At 43.7% G+C, this 15,163-nt stretch overlaps 1 protein-coding gene across 3 annotated transcripts in view; it reads left to right on the top strand.

Moving 5' to 3' along the window:
- The first annotated feature begins 3,005 nt into the window (after positions 1–3,005).
- The window catches only part of SF3B1 (splicing factor 3b subunit 1), a 46,093-nt gene continuing 33,935 nt past the window's right edge, over positions 3,006–15,163 (top strand). Inside the window, exon 1 of one of the 3 annotated variants that reach the window (XM_054478364.2) lies at positions 3,006–4,479. In XM_054478364.2, the coding sequence (XP_054334339.1) occupies positions 3,987–4,479 (493 nt within the window). In that variant the 5' untranslated portion in view covers positions 3,006–3,986. The remainder of the gene's footprint in view (positions 4,480–15,163) is intronic. The other 2 variants (XM_063647787.1, XR_008501107.2) reach the window with 2 other exon arrangements.

The raw sequence follows: 15,163 nt of genomic DNA, 5'->3' as shown, positions 1-15,163 counted from the left end.
GTGAGCCACCACTCCAGGACTGATTTTTATTTTAATTGAGACAAAGTCTCATTATGTTGCCCAGGTTGGTCTCAAACTCCTGGTCACAAGCAATCCCTGCACCTCAGTCTCCCAAATTGTTGGGATTATAGATGTGAGCCACCACACCCCACCTAGGAATTAGTATTAAGAGTAGCATGGCCCTAGGCTGGGCACAGTGGCTCATGCCTGTAATCCCAGCACTTTGGGAGGCCAAGGTGGTTGAATCACGAAGTCAGGAGTTCAAGACCAGCCTGGCCAATATGGTGAAACCCCGTCTCTACTAAAAATACAAAAATTAGCCGGGCGTGGTGGCATGCGCCTGTAGTCCCAGCTACTTGGGAGTCTGAGGCAGGAGAATCACTTGAACCCAGGAGGCAGAGCTTGCAGCGAGCCAAGGTCGTGCCACTGCACTCTAGCCTGGGGAACAGGGCAAGACTCCGTTTCAAAAAAAAAAAAAAAAAAAAAACACATTAAAAAAAAAGAATCACTATTACTGCTTTTTCCGTTTGCCTCTGACTTCTCTGATATGGCTCAGCTTGGTACTGTCACTGATGTGGCTGTCTTTTACAGACCTTAGGTGAAAGCGGCAGATGCAGTGACAGAGATGAGCTCCATGATAGCAATGGGATGACGAGGTCCTATCACTACTTGCCCTCCTTAAGTAGTGTCAGTTTGGACCCTGTTTCCTACTTTAGTGATGCTTAACTGTCAGCAGCAAGGTGGGCACAATTATCACAATTAGCATAAGGTCAGAATGGTTGACCTGCAGAAATATATGATTCATACAACTGGGTATATCCTTAGAGGCAAGATTGATGGGCAGCCTACAAGGGTACTGCTCAATCTCTGCAACCAAGAGAAATAAAAGATGAATCATCAGGAGGCTGAAGGCACTTGTCCCATTTTTTAAAAAAAGTGATCTTCAGCTAGTTTCCAGACCTGAGGTAGTTTTCAGACCTAGAAATTTGAGTTCAGGTCATCTAATTGAAAGAGAAACTAGGTCCCCAGGAAGGACTGTGTAACACCACAGTATTTGTTTTGTTTTCCTTTTTTTTTTTTTTTTTTTGTTAGTATTTGTTAATGATCCCTTAATACTTCTCCAAAGGGACCTATCATTTGCTCTGGTAACTATACACTGGGAAAAGTGAAATAACCAAATATTTTAAGACCTGTGGGACACAAGGTCCAAATCGACATTGTTATCCAAAGTGTAATAATATCCTATTAGAGTGGGTGTACCTAGGGGCCAGGTCACACATGAAGTTCTGACCCAGGTTTGGCTCACAGCGGCAAGGACCCACCACATCTTATTTCCCAAGTTCTCGAAGTTGGTTAAGGGTCTCCTGCCTGTAATCCCAGCACTTTGAGAGGCCCAGGTGGAAGACCGCTTGAGGCTAGGTGTTCGAGACTAGCCTGGGCAATATAGCAAGACCCTGTCTCTACAAAAAATGTAAAAAGTAGGCAGGTGAGATGGCTCACGCCTGTAATCCCAGCACTTTGGGAGGCCGATGTGGGTGGGTCACTTGAGGCCAGGCATTCAAGACAAGCTTGGCCAACATGGCAAAGCCCTGTCTCTACTGAAAATAAAAAATTAGCTGGGTGTAGTGGCACACATCTGTGGTCCCAGCTACTAGGGAGGCAGAGGTTACAGTGAGCTGAGATTACGCCACTGCACTCCAGCCTGGGTGAAAGAGTAAGATTCTGTCTCAAAAAAAAAACAAACTAAAAAGTAGCTGGGCATGGTGGTGTGCACCTGTAATCCTAGCTACTCAGGAGGCTGAGTTGGGAGGATCACCAGAGCCCAGGAGTTTGAGGCTGGAGTGAGCCACTGCACCACAGCTGGGGCAACAGAGCAAGACCCCATTTCTAAAAACAAAGCAAAACTAAACTAAACTAAAGTGGGCCTGTGGGATAAGAACTATCACATTGAGATTTATTAGGGAAACTGGCTCCTGCAATTTTGGAGACTAAGTCCCTTGACAGGCCATCTGCAAACTGGAGGCCCTGAGATGCTGGTAGCTCAGTCCAAGTCCTAAGGTTTAGAATCAGCGAAGACAATGATGTAACTCAGCCCAAGGACGAAGGCCTGAGAACCAGGAGGAAGGGGTGGGGACAGGGTGCTGCTGGTGTAAATCCAGGATTCCAGAGGTTGAGCAGCTTGGGGTTGTTGTCCAAAAACAACAATGGAGGAAGATTGGATGTAGCCAGCCTTCGCACATAAACTGACATTTTCACCTTTTCTATGCTTCTGTTCTTCCTGGGGTCCCCGGCCGACTGGATGGTACCTGGCCACACGGAGGGCGGATCTTCCCCACCTAGCCCACTTGTCCTCACACGCTAATCTCTGGAAACACTCATACAGACACACCACAAAATAGCTTTACCAGGTTTCTAGGTATTCCTTAATCCAGTCAAGTTGACACTTAAAATTAACCATCACATCTTTTTTTTTTTTTTTTTTTTGAGACGGAGTCTCGCTCTGTTGCCCAGGCTGGAGTGCAGTGGTGCGATCTCCGCTCACAGCAACCTCCGCCTCCTGGGTTCAAGCGATTCTCTTGCCTCAGCCTCCTGAGTAGCTGGGATTATAGGCACATGCCACCATGCCCGGCTAAGTTTTGTGTTTTTACAAGAGATGGGGTTTCACCGTGTTGGTCAGGCTAGTTTTGAACTCCTGACCTCGTGATCCGCCTGCCTCAGCCTCCCAAAGTGCTGGGATTACAGGCATGAGCTACCACGCCTGGCCAAAAATTTTAATTTATCAAATTTATTCTTTTACTGATGCTAATAAAAATCTGTGGTGGCTCATGCCTGTAATCCCAGCACTTTGGGAGGCTGAGGCAGGAGGAGTGCTTGAGGCCAAGAGTTTGAGATCACCCTGGGGAATACAGTAAGATCTCATTCTACAAAAAATAAAAATTAGCTGGGTATGGTGGCCCATGTTGGTGGTACTAGCTACTCTGGAGACTGAGGCAGGAGAGTCTCTTGAATCTTAAAGTCGAAGTTAGGGTCAGCTGTGATCGCACCACTGCCCTCCAGCTTGGGCAACAAACCAAGACTCTGTGTCAACAAAACAGAAAAAAAATCGTTTGTGTCACCTGATCCGAAGAAGGGAGGGAGTCTGGTGAGAGGGAAAGAGGGAGCAAGGCTGCAGGTCAGGAGTCACCAGGGACAGGTTATCTAAGCTCTCAGTCCAGTGCCATTGTGCATATATCTTCCACCTACCCCTAGCCTCAGGAAAATGGCTCCTCACTTTACCCAAAGTAGATGGGGTCTTCCTGCAAGAGGAATACACCCATACCATTTCCCTCCCTTCAAACGACCATACTGACCCATGGTATGGTTAGTATTTGGGTTGCAGGTTTATCACATAGCGAGGTACTCCTTTCTTTGTGATGGCTCTAACCTTGATAACTACCTGTTTTCCTGGGCTGCTTCCGGGACCCATCTTTCTGAGCCTTTCTTTCTTTTTCATCGTCGAAGTCCAAGACCAGTGTGACAGTACAAGGTTATATAATAATTGATACCTAGGAAAACAGACTGCCGTATTCTGATCTATTAAAATTCCTGATTTAGGAATACCGTCTAGGATTTAAGAGAAACATCTAATGAATGTTAATAATGACGATAAGTGGTTTTCTAAGAACCCATGAAGTAAAAGGCTTTAAAAGGGTGACAAGATTCTCACTGTGCAACTCAGTAACGATTTGTGAGGCTCAACGAAATTCCTACCCAAATTATTTGCAATTATTAAACAGAAAGAATGAAAAATGACCTTGAATTACAGGGCGAAAGATAAGACTGTTAAGACTGTCTTCGTAACTAAGCACTGTAAAGACTGAGGCAGCTGCAAGGGAAAGTTTTCCTCGAGCTCTTCCGGTCAATTTTGGGAAAAGGGATTGAATGTCTGAGGTCTCTTCCAGCTCTGAAACCGCAGTGTTTCGTACAGTGTTCATTTTTTTTTTTTTATGGGAGGGGTCTCGGGGTCTTGCTCTGTCGCCCGGTCGGGAGGCTTGAGTACAGTGGCGCGACACGATTACGGCTCACGGCTGCCTCGAACTCCTGGGCTCAAGCGATGCTCCCGCCTCAGCCTCCAGAGTTGCTGGGACTCAGTGTCTGTTCTTAACTCCCCTCGTAGAATCCACTTTCCTCCAGGGCAAAGTTACTCACTTAAGGACCTTACGGCTCGGCTCGGGGATTTCCTGGGTCACCACGCAGGCGGCTTCAGGGCCCAACCGTGTCTCCTCCCCCACCCACAATGCACCTCGCGGTTCCCTCTAGGTGGCAGCTCTGTCACGTGTCACCCGACGGAGCGCGCTCCTGTTTCGCGCACGCGCAGAGTGCAGCCCCCCCCGCTATTTTTCTCCGTGGCGGCGGCGACGAGCGGAAGTTCTTGGGAGCGCCAGTTCCGTCTGTGTGTTCGAGTGGACAAAATGGCGAAGATCGCCAAGACTCACGAAGGTAAGCGGTCTTTCCTTACTTACGTGTTTTCTTCGTTGCTAGCCTAATAAAAGCCTTTCTTCCTAGGATTCTGCCTTTTCCTATGGTTTCTTTCGTAGGAGCCGAGCCCGCGTTTCGGGGCCAAGGGTCGTCTCTTCCGCGCCAGCGGCGCAGGCCACTGCCCCGCGTAATGGCGTCCTCCTCTTACACCTCCGACAGGCGCTTTGTTCAGTATTTGGGACCTGCTACTTCAGAGTAGCTTCTCTTCTCTGACCAGAGGGCCTCGTTTAAGCGGCTTCCTCAGTAGGAGTCGTGGGCAAGGGATCGGGGAAGCGGGCATGGGGAGAAAGTCTCACTCGCCTCTCGACACTGTCGTCCGCATAGTTTGTGCAGAAGAGGGTCAGAAAAGCACTGAAATACGGCAGCCGCTTTTCCAGCAGACTGAATCGAATTTGGTTAAACCGAGATTCCGTTACTCCTACCCTTGTGTGTCTTCAAGCGTCAGTTACTTGCTTATTTTACTTGCACGAAACGATTTGGGGATAAAATCTGGTAGTTGTTTTCCCTCCCTTAGTCACTTTTAGTATAATATTGATCTTTTTCTTTGGAGACTGGTTATTGGAGGAGCAGATGGAAGAGGAAAAGATAAATTACTTTCATTAATGGCCGAAGCTTTCAAGCTAGTTGATCGTTTTATGGAATACAGAGTGTGCAAATTAGGAAAACGTTGGGAATAGACTGGAGTTCATTAGGAAGTATCCAGAGATGACAGAAAATGGGATCACTTTTCAGAAAAGACGAGGCATGAGAAGTTGGAACTGCATTCTTTGATTTCTGACTTGGAATCCGAGATTTTCACTGAGAACGAGACTTCTAAGTCACTTTTGTTTCATATGTTCTTTCTGGGTATGTGGCTCGGTATTAGTCTGTGAGAGGTAACAGACTGAGGCCATCCAAAATTTTACAGTCTGATAGGGGAAACAGATGTGTATGTCCTCATTCTCTCATGAGGCCAAATGCATGCTTAAGTAGAAGAACAAGCAACATGTTCTGGGAACCTGGGTAACGGAATGATTATGCTTAGTGTTATTTCACTGAGGAGGTTACATGTCCCTGTTTTAAAAGGATCAGTCAGTTTTAAATCGGGAAGGACATCTGAGCCTGAGAACATCTTGTAACAAGGTATTGAATCGTGAAAGGTGTGTTTGAGTAGCAGTCCACTGTAGCAGGAACAGAGGGTGCAAAGAGAGAAGAAATAAATGAATCTGGAAAGGTTGGATTAGGACCAGAATGTGAATGGCTTTGAATAGTTGGGTCACCCAGAGGACCTGAAGTCCAGCTTTCTGCTATTTATCAAACATGCTAATGAATTGGCAATGACTTTAATATTAGTATACTATTTTAGGTATTTAGGATTTAAATGCTCTCTTAGTATTCTTAGGCCTAATTTAGACTATCTCAAATATAACCTTTGCAAATTAAATAGAAAATATAAAGATGTGCTGTTTTTGTTCATTCAGGAGGTTATTCATTTGGGGATATTGATATTATAGCTTTGATACTTACTTATTGGTAACTTCAGTATAAGATGCCCTCAGACAGGAAAATCAAAATTCTGATCAGTTTTCCTGAATTTTTTAGAAACCCAGCTAAAAGCTTTGGTCTATTGCTATTCATTGGCCAAACTTGTTATTTTTGAGATTATTCTATCAATGTGAATTAAGTGATGCCATAAGAAAATAGCAGAACATTCAATACTTGAGCACTGTCTGTGCTCATCCCTATGGGATATGTCAGGGGATGATAAATGTTTAGTAGAAATACACATAATACTGACATAGCTTGTTGCTTCTTTCCTAATGGAACTCTGGTTCTTCATGGTCCATCACTGTTTTCTCTTGTTAAGCCGTTTTTGATAAACTGAAGCAGAATTAATGCTTTTTGGGGCAGCGCCGCTATAGCACTCAGTATAAATGTTATATTGCTTAGAATAGTCTATTGTGTTAAGATTTTCTCTTCTCTTTAGCTCCAAGATTGAGATAAACTGGTAACTATTTATTTATTTATTTTGCTGTCATATTCCTTTCAAACATTTCTTTTTTTATTTTTTATTTTTTTTTGAGATAGAGTCTTGTTCTGTTGCCCAGGCTGAAGTGCAGTGGTGCAATCTCGGCTCACAGCAACCTCTGCCTTTTAGGTTCAAGCGATTCTCCTGCTTCAGGCTCCCGAGTACTGGTATCACAGGCATATGCCACCACAGCCAACTAATTTTTGTATTTTTAGAGACGGGGTTTCGCCATGTTGGCCAGGCTGGTCTCAAAACTTCTGACCACAAGTGATCCTCCCACCTTGGCCTCCCAAAGTGCTGGGATTACTGGCATGAGCCACCATGCCTGAACCCTTTCAAACATTTCTATTAGGATCAGGCCTCACATCCTCTTTAACCAATTTGATTATATTTTACCCTGGCCAATGTGGCTTATGCTTTCCAGGATTGAAATATAAAAAGAACTGGAATTACTCAAATCAGATAATCTTTTAGATCTTTCCGCATATTAAATTATGTCAGGTGTATGGTTATGAATATGCATTATCTTGCCATCCAGCAGTTCTTCAGATACTGCTGACTTTGGCAAACAGGGAACACACATTCTTCTCTGTTTTGTAAGGGGAAAATGGTTTAACCAGAAATCCTGTATATCAGCTTGTTTTGCCACTAATCCTTTGAATTAGATTTTTTGGGACATCACAAAGCTGAAAAAGTTTTTTCCCTAATTCTTTGCTTGATAAATGGCTGGAATAGTTATAGTTTTGTTATTGTGTATCTTGCTGATATATATATTTTTTCCTGTGTTTATTTTTGAGACCGGGTCTTGCCCTGTTGCCCAGGTTGGAGTGCAGTGGCGTGATCATAGCTCACTTAACCTACAATTGCTGGGCTCAAGTGATCCTCCCATTTCAGCCTCCTGAGTAGCTACAACTACAGGCGTGTGCCACCATGCCTGGCTAATTTTTACAATTTTTTTTTAGAGATGGGATCTCGCTATGTTACCCAGGCTGATCTGGAACTCCTGGGCTCAAGCAGTCCTCCTGCCTTGGCCTCCCACCGTGCTAGGATTACAGGTGTGAGCCACGATGCCTGGCCTTGAAATTTTTTTTCAATAGAATTAATCATTTAGGAATCAATTTATCAGTATTGTTTGTAGTGTTCAGTAAAATGATTTATATTATAGTTAGTTGTCCTATTGGAGTTTTGTTTAATGAAAAAGTTGAGGGTTGGGATTCAGAATATACTTCCTGTTTTTCTGTGATGTCTTTTAGAAGTCTTGTATTTGGGAAATATTTGTTCACCAGTTACATCTGGCTGAAGGAGAGTAGATATCACTTAGGGACCAGACTGAAAGGTGTACATGAGACATTAACATCTGAGGGCAGTATCTCTGTAACATGTAATGAGCAGTGATTAGAACACTGAAAATAATCCAGACGAAAAATGAAAAATAAAAATCGAGGAAGAAGTGCTACAAGTTGGGTTTAGCAGGATCTAAGGCTTAGAAAGAAGAAAAGGGCTAGGCACGGTGTCTCACACCTATAATCCCAGCACTTTGGGAGGCTGAGGTGGGCAGATCACCCAAGGTCAGGAGTTCTAGACCAGCCTGGCCAACATGGCAAAACCCCCTCTCTACTAAAAGTACAAAAAAATTAACCGGGCATGGTGGCATGCGCCTGTGATCCCAGCTCCTCGGGAGGCTGAGGCAGGAGAATCGCTTGAACCCAGGAGGCGGAGGTTGCAGTGAGCTGAGATCATGCCACTGCACTCCAGCCTGGGCGACTGAGTGAAACTCTGTCTCAAAAAAAAAAGAAGAAGAAGAAAAGGCACAGGAGGGGAAATCAGAGGGACAGAATTGGTGGGGAGCAGTTAAATAGTTTTATCAGGTATGAATTGTTTTTCTAAAGAGTTTGATATGTAGGTCTGAGTTTTAAAATACAGGAGGCCAGGAGTTGCTGACGCATACAATCCCAGCATTTTGGGAAGTCAAGACAGGAGGATTGCTTGAGACTGCAAACATACAGAAAAGTAGAGCGGCTGGCACTGTACTCCAGCCTGGGCAACAGAGCAGGACTCTGTCTCAAAAAAAACAAAACAACAGGCCGGGCACAGTGTGTGAAGACAGGTTTTAATAACACTAGGGTAGGCTGGGCACGGTGGCTTACGCCTGTAATCCCAGCACTTTGGGAGGCTGATGTGGATGGATCACCAGAGGTCAGGAGTTTGAGACCAGCTTGACCAACATGGTGAAACCCCGTCTCTACTAAAAATACAAAAATTAGCTGGGCTTGGTGGTGCGTGCCTGTAATCCCACCTGCTTGGGAGGCTCAGGCAGGAGAATCTCTTGAACCAGGAGGTGGAGGTTGCAGTGAGCTGAGATCGTGCCACTGCACTTCAGCCAGGGCAACAGAGTGAGACTTCGTCTCAAAACAAAATAACAAAACGAAAAAGTACCGTGAGTAGTAAAATGAACCCCTCATATACTTATCACCTAGCTTCAACAGTTACAAGCTTAGGCCAACTTTGTTTAATTTGTACACTGGTCCCTTCTACTCTTCCCATTATTTTGAAGCAGATCTTAGACATACCACTTTATCCATAAATATTTCAGTGTGTATTTCTATGTAAGGACTTAAAAAGATAATACCATGATTACACCTAAAATTAAAATAATAAAATATCTAGTCAGTGTTCTGTTTTACCTATTCTTTTAAACTTTGTTTTTCAGTTTCAGTCAGGCTTCCAAGAAAACTGATAACATTTTGATTGGTTGGTTTCTCTTATATCTTTTTCATTTCACAGTACATTGTGATTGAATGATTTATCTCTTAAATCTTTTTCAGTTCATAGGTTCCTCTTGTCTCTTTCTTTTTCCTTGCACTTCATTTGTTGCAGAACCTTTGTCCTGTGGTTTCCCACAGTCTGGAGGAATTGGGGAAAGTGGCTGTCAAAACTGGATCCCGCCTTCCCATTACTGCTGCAATTAAGATGTTAGGGGGCCCACAAGCAATGGAAGCACCCAGAAAATTATTGGCTCTAAGTATGAGCATAGTTCTGAAATCATACTTCAGGTTTAGGTTGTGCTAGTCATGGGAAGGAAATTTTTTTTTTTTTTTTTTTTGAGACAGAGTCTTGCTCTGTTGTCCAGGCTGGAGCGCAATGGCATGATCTCAACTCACTGCAACCTTTGCCCCCCGGGTTCAAGTGATTCTCTTGCCTCAGCCTCCTGAGTAGGTGGGACTACAGGCACCTGATACCATGCTCAGCTGATTTTTGTATTTTTAGTAGAGACAGTGTTTCGCCATGTTGGCCAGGCTGATCTTGAACTCCTCACCTCAGGTGGTTCACCCACCTCAGTCTACCAAAGTGCTGGGATTGTAGGCGTGAGCTACCATGCCCGGCCAGGAAGGAAATCTTTTTTTTTCTTCATTTTTTTTTTTCTTTTTGAGACGGAGTCTCACTCTGTCGACCAGACTGGAGTGCAGTGGCACGATCTTGGCTCATTGCAAGCTCCTCCTCCCGGGTTCATGCCATTCTCCTGCCTATGCCTCCTGAGTAGCTGGGACTACAGGTGCCAGCCACCATGCCTGGCTAATTTTTTTGTATTTTTAATAGAGACGGGGTTTCACCGTGTTAGCCAGGATGGTCTCGAGCTCCTGACCTTGTGATCCGCCTGCCTTGGCCTCCCAAAGTCCTGGGATTACAGGCGTGAGCCATCGCGCCTGGCCCTGGGAAGGAAATCTTAAAAAGGATTTGCACATTCTGGTTCTCCCCCCACCGTAATTTTAGTGGCAATAAATATACTCTTCAGTTTTCTTTTCTTTCTTTCTTTTTTTTTGAGACGGAGTTTCGCTCTTGTTGCCCAGGCTGGAGTGCAATGGCGTGATCTTGGCTCACTGCAAGCTCTGCCTCCTGGGTTCAAGCGATTCTCCTGCCTCAGCCTCTGGAGTAGCTGGAATTATAGGCATGCGCCACCACGCCCGGCTAATTTTGTATTTTTAGTAGAGATGGGGTTTCTCCATGTTGGTCAGGCTGGTCTTGAACTCCCGACCTCAGGTGATCTGCCTGCTTCGGCTTCCCGAAGTGCTGGGATTGCAGGCATGAGCCACCATGCCCGGCCTACCCTTCATTTTTCTAACAAGCCTAACTGCTACCTGTTTTGTATGACACACAGTTATACACATATATTGAAAATAAGATGACCAATTTAAGAAAAACCTTATTCTTGGCAATATACCATCAAGGCTTTTCCTTTAGCATGGCTCTTTGGTAAATACAAGTCTGATATACACTTCACTAAGTGCTTTGATCTCTTGTCTAAGACATTTTTAAAAACTACAGTTGGATATGACAACTCAGGATTTTAAGGACTACCTGTAACTTCAGTTTTAGGATACTAAATATACCGTCAAGATAGGGAATCACTTCTTTTTAAGATTTCAGAATCAATAGCCAAGAGTCCTAGCATATATCCCTACCCTACCCCCAGTGAGTGGGTTTTACTAAAGATGGAGGTAGGGGAGAGGTTGAGGCAGGGAACAGAAATGTGGCTTTCCTCTAGAAAATCAGGTAGTTTAGGTAATCCATATCACCTATTTCTACCCCGTACTCCTTTTTCTGCTACTACATAATTGGAATTTTACTAACCTCACTTGTCCCAGCTTCTCTTTATCTTACTTGTTCCCTTAATCTCTATCCTCCATTTCATCTCTCAGAATTCTTCTTTTTCTGTTACACATTCTGCTCTCCTCTGCTCTTAAACTTGCAGAAGTAAACCCATCAAAAAGGCTTTCTAAGTTTCTTATAAAGGTAAACACTTATTTACTATAGGATCCAGCAATCCCATTCGTAGGTATAGATGTTTACCCTAGTGTTTTTTTGTTTTTGTTTTTGAGACAGAGTCTCGCTCTGTTCAGGCTGGAGTGCAGTCGCACAATCTCGGCTCACTGCAAGCTCCGCCTCCCGGGTTCAAGCGATACTTCTGCCTCAACCTCCCGAGTAGCTGGGACTACAGACGCGCGCCATCACACCCAGCTAATTTTTGTATTTTTAGTAGGGATGGGGTTTCACCATATTGGCCAGACTGGTCTCGAACTCCTGACCTCAGGTGATCCATCCACATCGGCCTCCCAGAGTGCTGGGATTACAGGCGTGAGCCACCGTGCCCGGCCTACCCTAGTGTTATTAAAACCTGTCTTCACACAAAAACCTCTAAACAAATGTTTACAGTAGCCTTACTTGTAATTACTGCAAACAGCTCGATGTACTTCAACTAGAGACAGGATAAACACACTGTAGTACAGTGGAATACTACCCAGTAATAAAAAGGCAGAAACTATTGATATGCACAACAGTGTGGAAATTGGAATATTTAAGGGTTTAAATGTGTTAAAGAGTGCCAGCTTTTGGCAGTTTTGTGTGGCCAATAGGAGGTCCTAGTTTCTTCTTGCTTAGTCACTAGCAGACAGTATCCCTTTTTTCTTTGTCTTCACATCTGAATGTATTGAACTGTGAGTCCAAATTGGGAAGGGATTAGGCTGGAACAGGATTTGTTCATGTTGGTCATAATTGAAGTTGGAAGAGATTATTAGCATAGACGTTTCTTTGCCTCAAGTCTTCATTGTTTTTGACCTCTGGTTACTCATTTTGGTATGTTCTCTCATTTTTTATTTTCATAGTTGCCAACCGCCCCCCCCCCCCTTTTTTTTGAGGTGGAGTTTCACTGTGTTGTCCAGGCTGGAGTGCAGTGGCGTGATCTTGGCTCACTGCAACCTCTGCCTCCCGGACTCAAGTGATTCTCTTGTTGCCCAGGCCAGAGTGCAGTGCTGTGATCTCGGCTCACTGCAACCTCCACCTCCCAGGTTCAAGCGATTCTCATGCCTCAGCCTTCTGAGTAGCTGGGATTACAGGCGTGCCACCACCATGCCTGGCTAATTTTTGTATTTTTAGTGAAGACAGGGTTTCACCATGTTGGCCAGGCTGGCTTTGAACTCCTGATCTCAAGTGATTCAACTGCCTTGACTTCTCAAAGTGCTGGGATTACAGGTGTCAGCCACTGTGCTCAGCCAGTTGCCAAGCAGTTTTATGCATTGATCATTTGTTGTCAGAAATGATCTATTTGCACATTTTTAGTCAGTTTATATTTAAGAAATTATAGGAATACTTACACACCAGGCTGTAACTTAGTGTTGGCTTTGAAAATACGGAGTTAGAGACAACATTGTCATTCCCAGAGATACAAAATTTGAAGTGGAATTTTACAAACCTTGGCTGGCATGGATAGGGGAGAGAAAAATTTGGAAAATTACTTTTAATTACTTCTACAGGTTACCTATTTATTTATTTACTTATTTAGAGACAAGGCCTGGCTCTAACACCCAGGCTAGAGTGCAGTGGTGTGATCTCAGCTCACTGCAACCTCTGCCTCCTGGGCTCAAGCCATCCTCTGACCTCAGCCTCCTGAGTATCTGGGACTACAGGTGTGCACCTGTAGTGACTAATTTTTGTATTTTTGTCTAATTTTTGTAGAGACAGGGTTTCGTCATATTGCTTAGGCTGGCCTTGAACTTGTGAACTCAAGTGATCTGCCTGCGTGGGCATCCCAAAGTGCCCAGCCTCATTACCTTTTTATTAATTAATTAATCTATTTATTTATTTGAGATGGAGTCTTGCTCTGTCGCCTAGGTTGGAGTGCAGTGGTACGATCTCGGCTCACTGCATCCTCTCCCTCTGGGGTTCAAGCAATTCTCTGACTCAGCCTCCCAAGTAGCTGGGATTCCAGGCACCCGCCACCATGCCTGGCTAATTTTTATATTTTTAGTAGAGACGGGGTTTCACCATCTTGGCCAGGCTGGTCCTGAACTCCTGACCTCGTGATCCACCCGCCTCGGCCTCCCAAAGTGCTGGGATTACAGGCGTGAGCCACCATGCCTAGCCCAGATTACCTTTTATGAAATATTTTAACATACAGAAGAGAATAGGACAAAATATAATGAACACTAACCCACTGCTCAGCTTTATCAGTTCTTCATTTTCTGCCGTATTTTTTCCCACCTTTTTATTTATTTATTTTGAAAATGAAACCTCAGATACAAAGTTACCTTATTTATGAATGTCATGGTAATAATTTGTTTGCTCATAAATATTTGGGTGTATTATGTTTGGTATTTTGGCACATAGTTTATTAAGAAATTTCTGAGTTTTTAGTTCTCTGAATTGCATAATAAGCTGCTGAGTTTTATGGAATCTGATATCTTAATTTTATGGATCGCATGGTGTATGTGTAAATGTGCTGCAGTTTGCAGTGTGTTAACAAAGCCCATTAGCTTTTTGGACTTTATATCCATAGTTTCCAGCAGACAGAAAACAATACCTCATTTGCATATAAACATTTAATTGTACTGCCTATAAGAAGTTCAGTAATAAACTCCCCTTAGGATTAATTAACTACAAACAGCTGCATAGCCCCAGGAGATTTTGGGCTGGGTAATTTTGTTACTAAATTTTAATAAGAACCTAGTCATGATTTACACAGATTTCATACCAACACTATTTAAGTATTTTATGAACCTTTGTAATTGGAAAACTCTGATGCTAATCAGCAGGTACATAAAATCAATAGGTAAAATTCAGTAGCTGAAATTAGTTCCTGAATAAGTGTTATCCAAATGAGGAACTAGTTGCTGAAACTTTAGGTTGGAAAAGTTCTTTAGACGGAAAATAAGAGAGATGCTTGATAAGGGGGAAAAAGCAAGTTGCACAATATGTGTAGTGTGCAGTTTTTATAAAACAGCACCCCTTTCCTATTTTTTAGTTGTGTATGAGGTAGAGAAAAGTATAAAATGATGCTCTAAATTGGAAAATTTGGTAGGGGGTGGGCTGGGGTTGGAAATGGGAGAGATGAAGGGCCAGGTAAAATAGTTTCCTAGGGTGTTTGTTAATGATGCAGAATCCTGGGCTCAGCCTGAGTTGGAGGTTCGGAGTTAATGTATCCAGGACCTAGGATTCCACCTTTGTAACAGATGCACCAGGTCATTTCTTTGTAGGTGGTCCTTAGACTAATGCTGTAGAGGAGATTGCAGACTGTTTGTCCTGATTCACCCATTTGTTTCTTACCTAAATCCTTGTGGAAGTAGCATTTGTGGTTCTTTAACAAAAACCTGTTTAGGTAAAAGTGATAAATGCACCTGTGGTTTAAAAAAAAAGTCTGAAGCTGGGCGTGGTGGTGGGCATCTGTAATCCCAACTATTTGGGAGGCTGAGGCAGGAGAATGGCTTGAACTTGGGAGGCGGAGGTTGCAGTGAGCCGAGATCGAGCCACTGCACTCCAGCCTGGGCAACAAGAGCAAAACTCCGCCTCAAAAAAAGAAAAAAAAAGAAAATGCCCAAAGGGGGTGGGAGTGGGGCAAATGTAGATTAAATTTTTCAAAATATAAAACTACAAACAGAAATAAAAGTAGAGATCATAGTAAAAAGAACCACCCTGCTCGTGTGAGGATATTTCTGGCTGCCTGGGCTGCTGTAATGGTTTGGGGACAAAGTAACATCTGTGCACATGTAGTGGTGCTGTGTAACACAACACACTATAATAATTTTGAGATCCGATCACAAGTGGGGCTGCTAAATTCAGCATTAAAACTATTCTATCATTTTGAGT

Source organism: Pongo pygmaeus, chromosome 11 (assembly GCF_028885625.2).
Source record: "Pongo pygmaeus isolate AG05252 chromosome 11, NHGRI_mPonPyg2-v2.0_pri, whole genome shotgun sequence".
Taxonomy (NCBI): Eukaryota; Metazoa; Chordata; class Mammalia; order Primates; family Hominidae; genus Pongo; species Pongo pygmaeus.
Note: the sequence above shows the minus strand (reverse complement) of the source record. Positions and strands in the feature narration are given on the sequence as shown.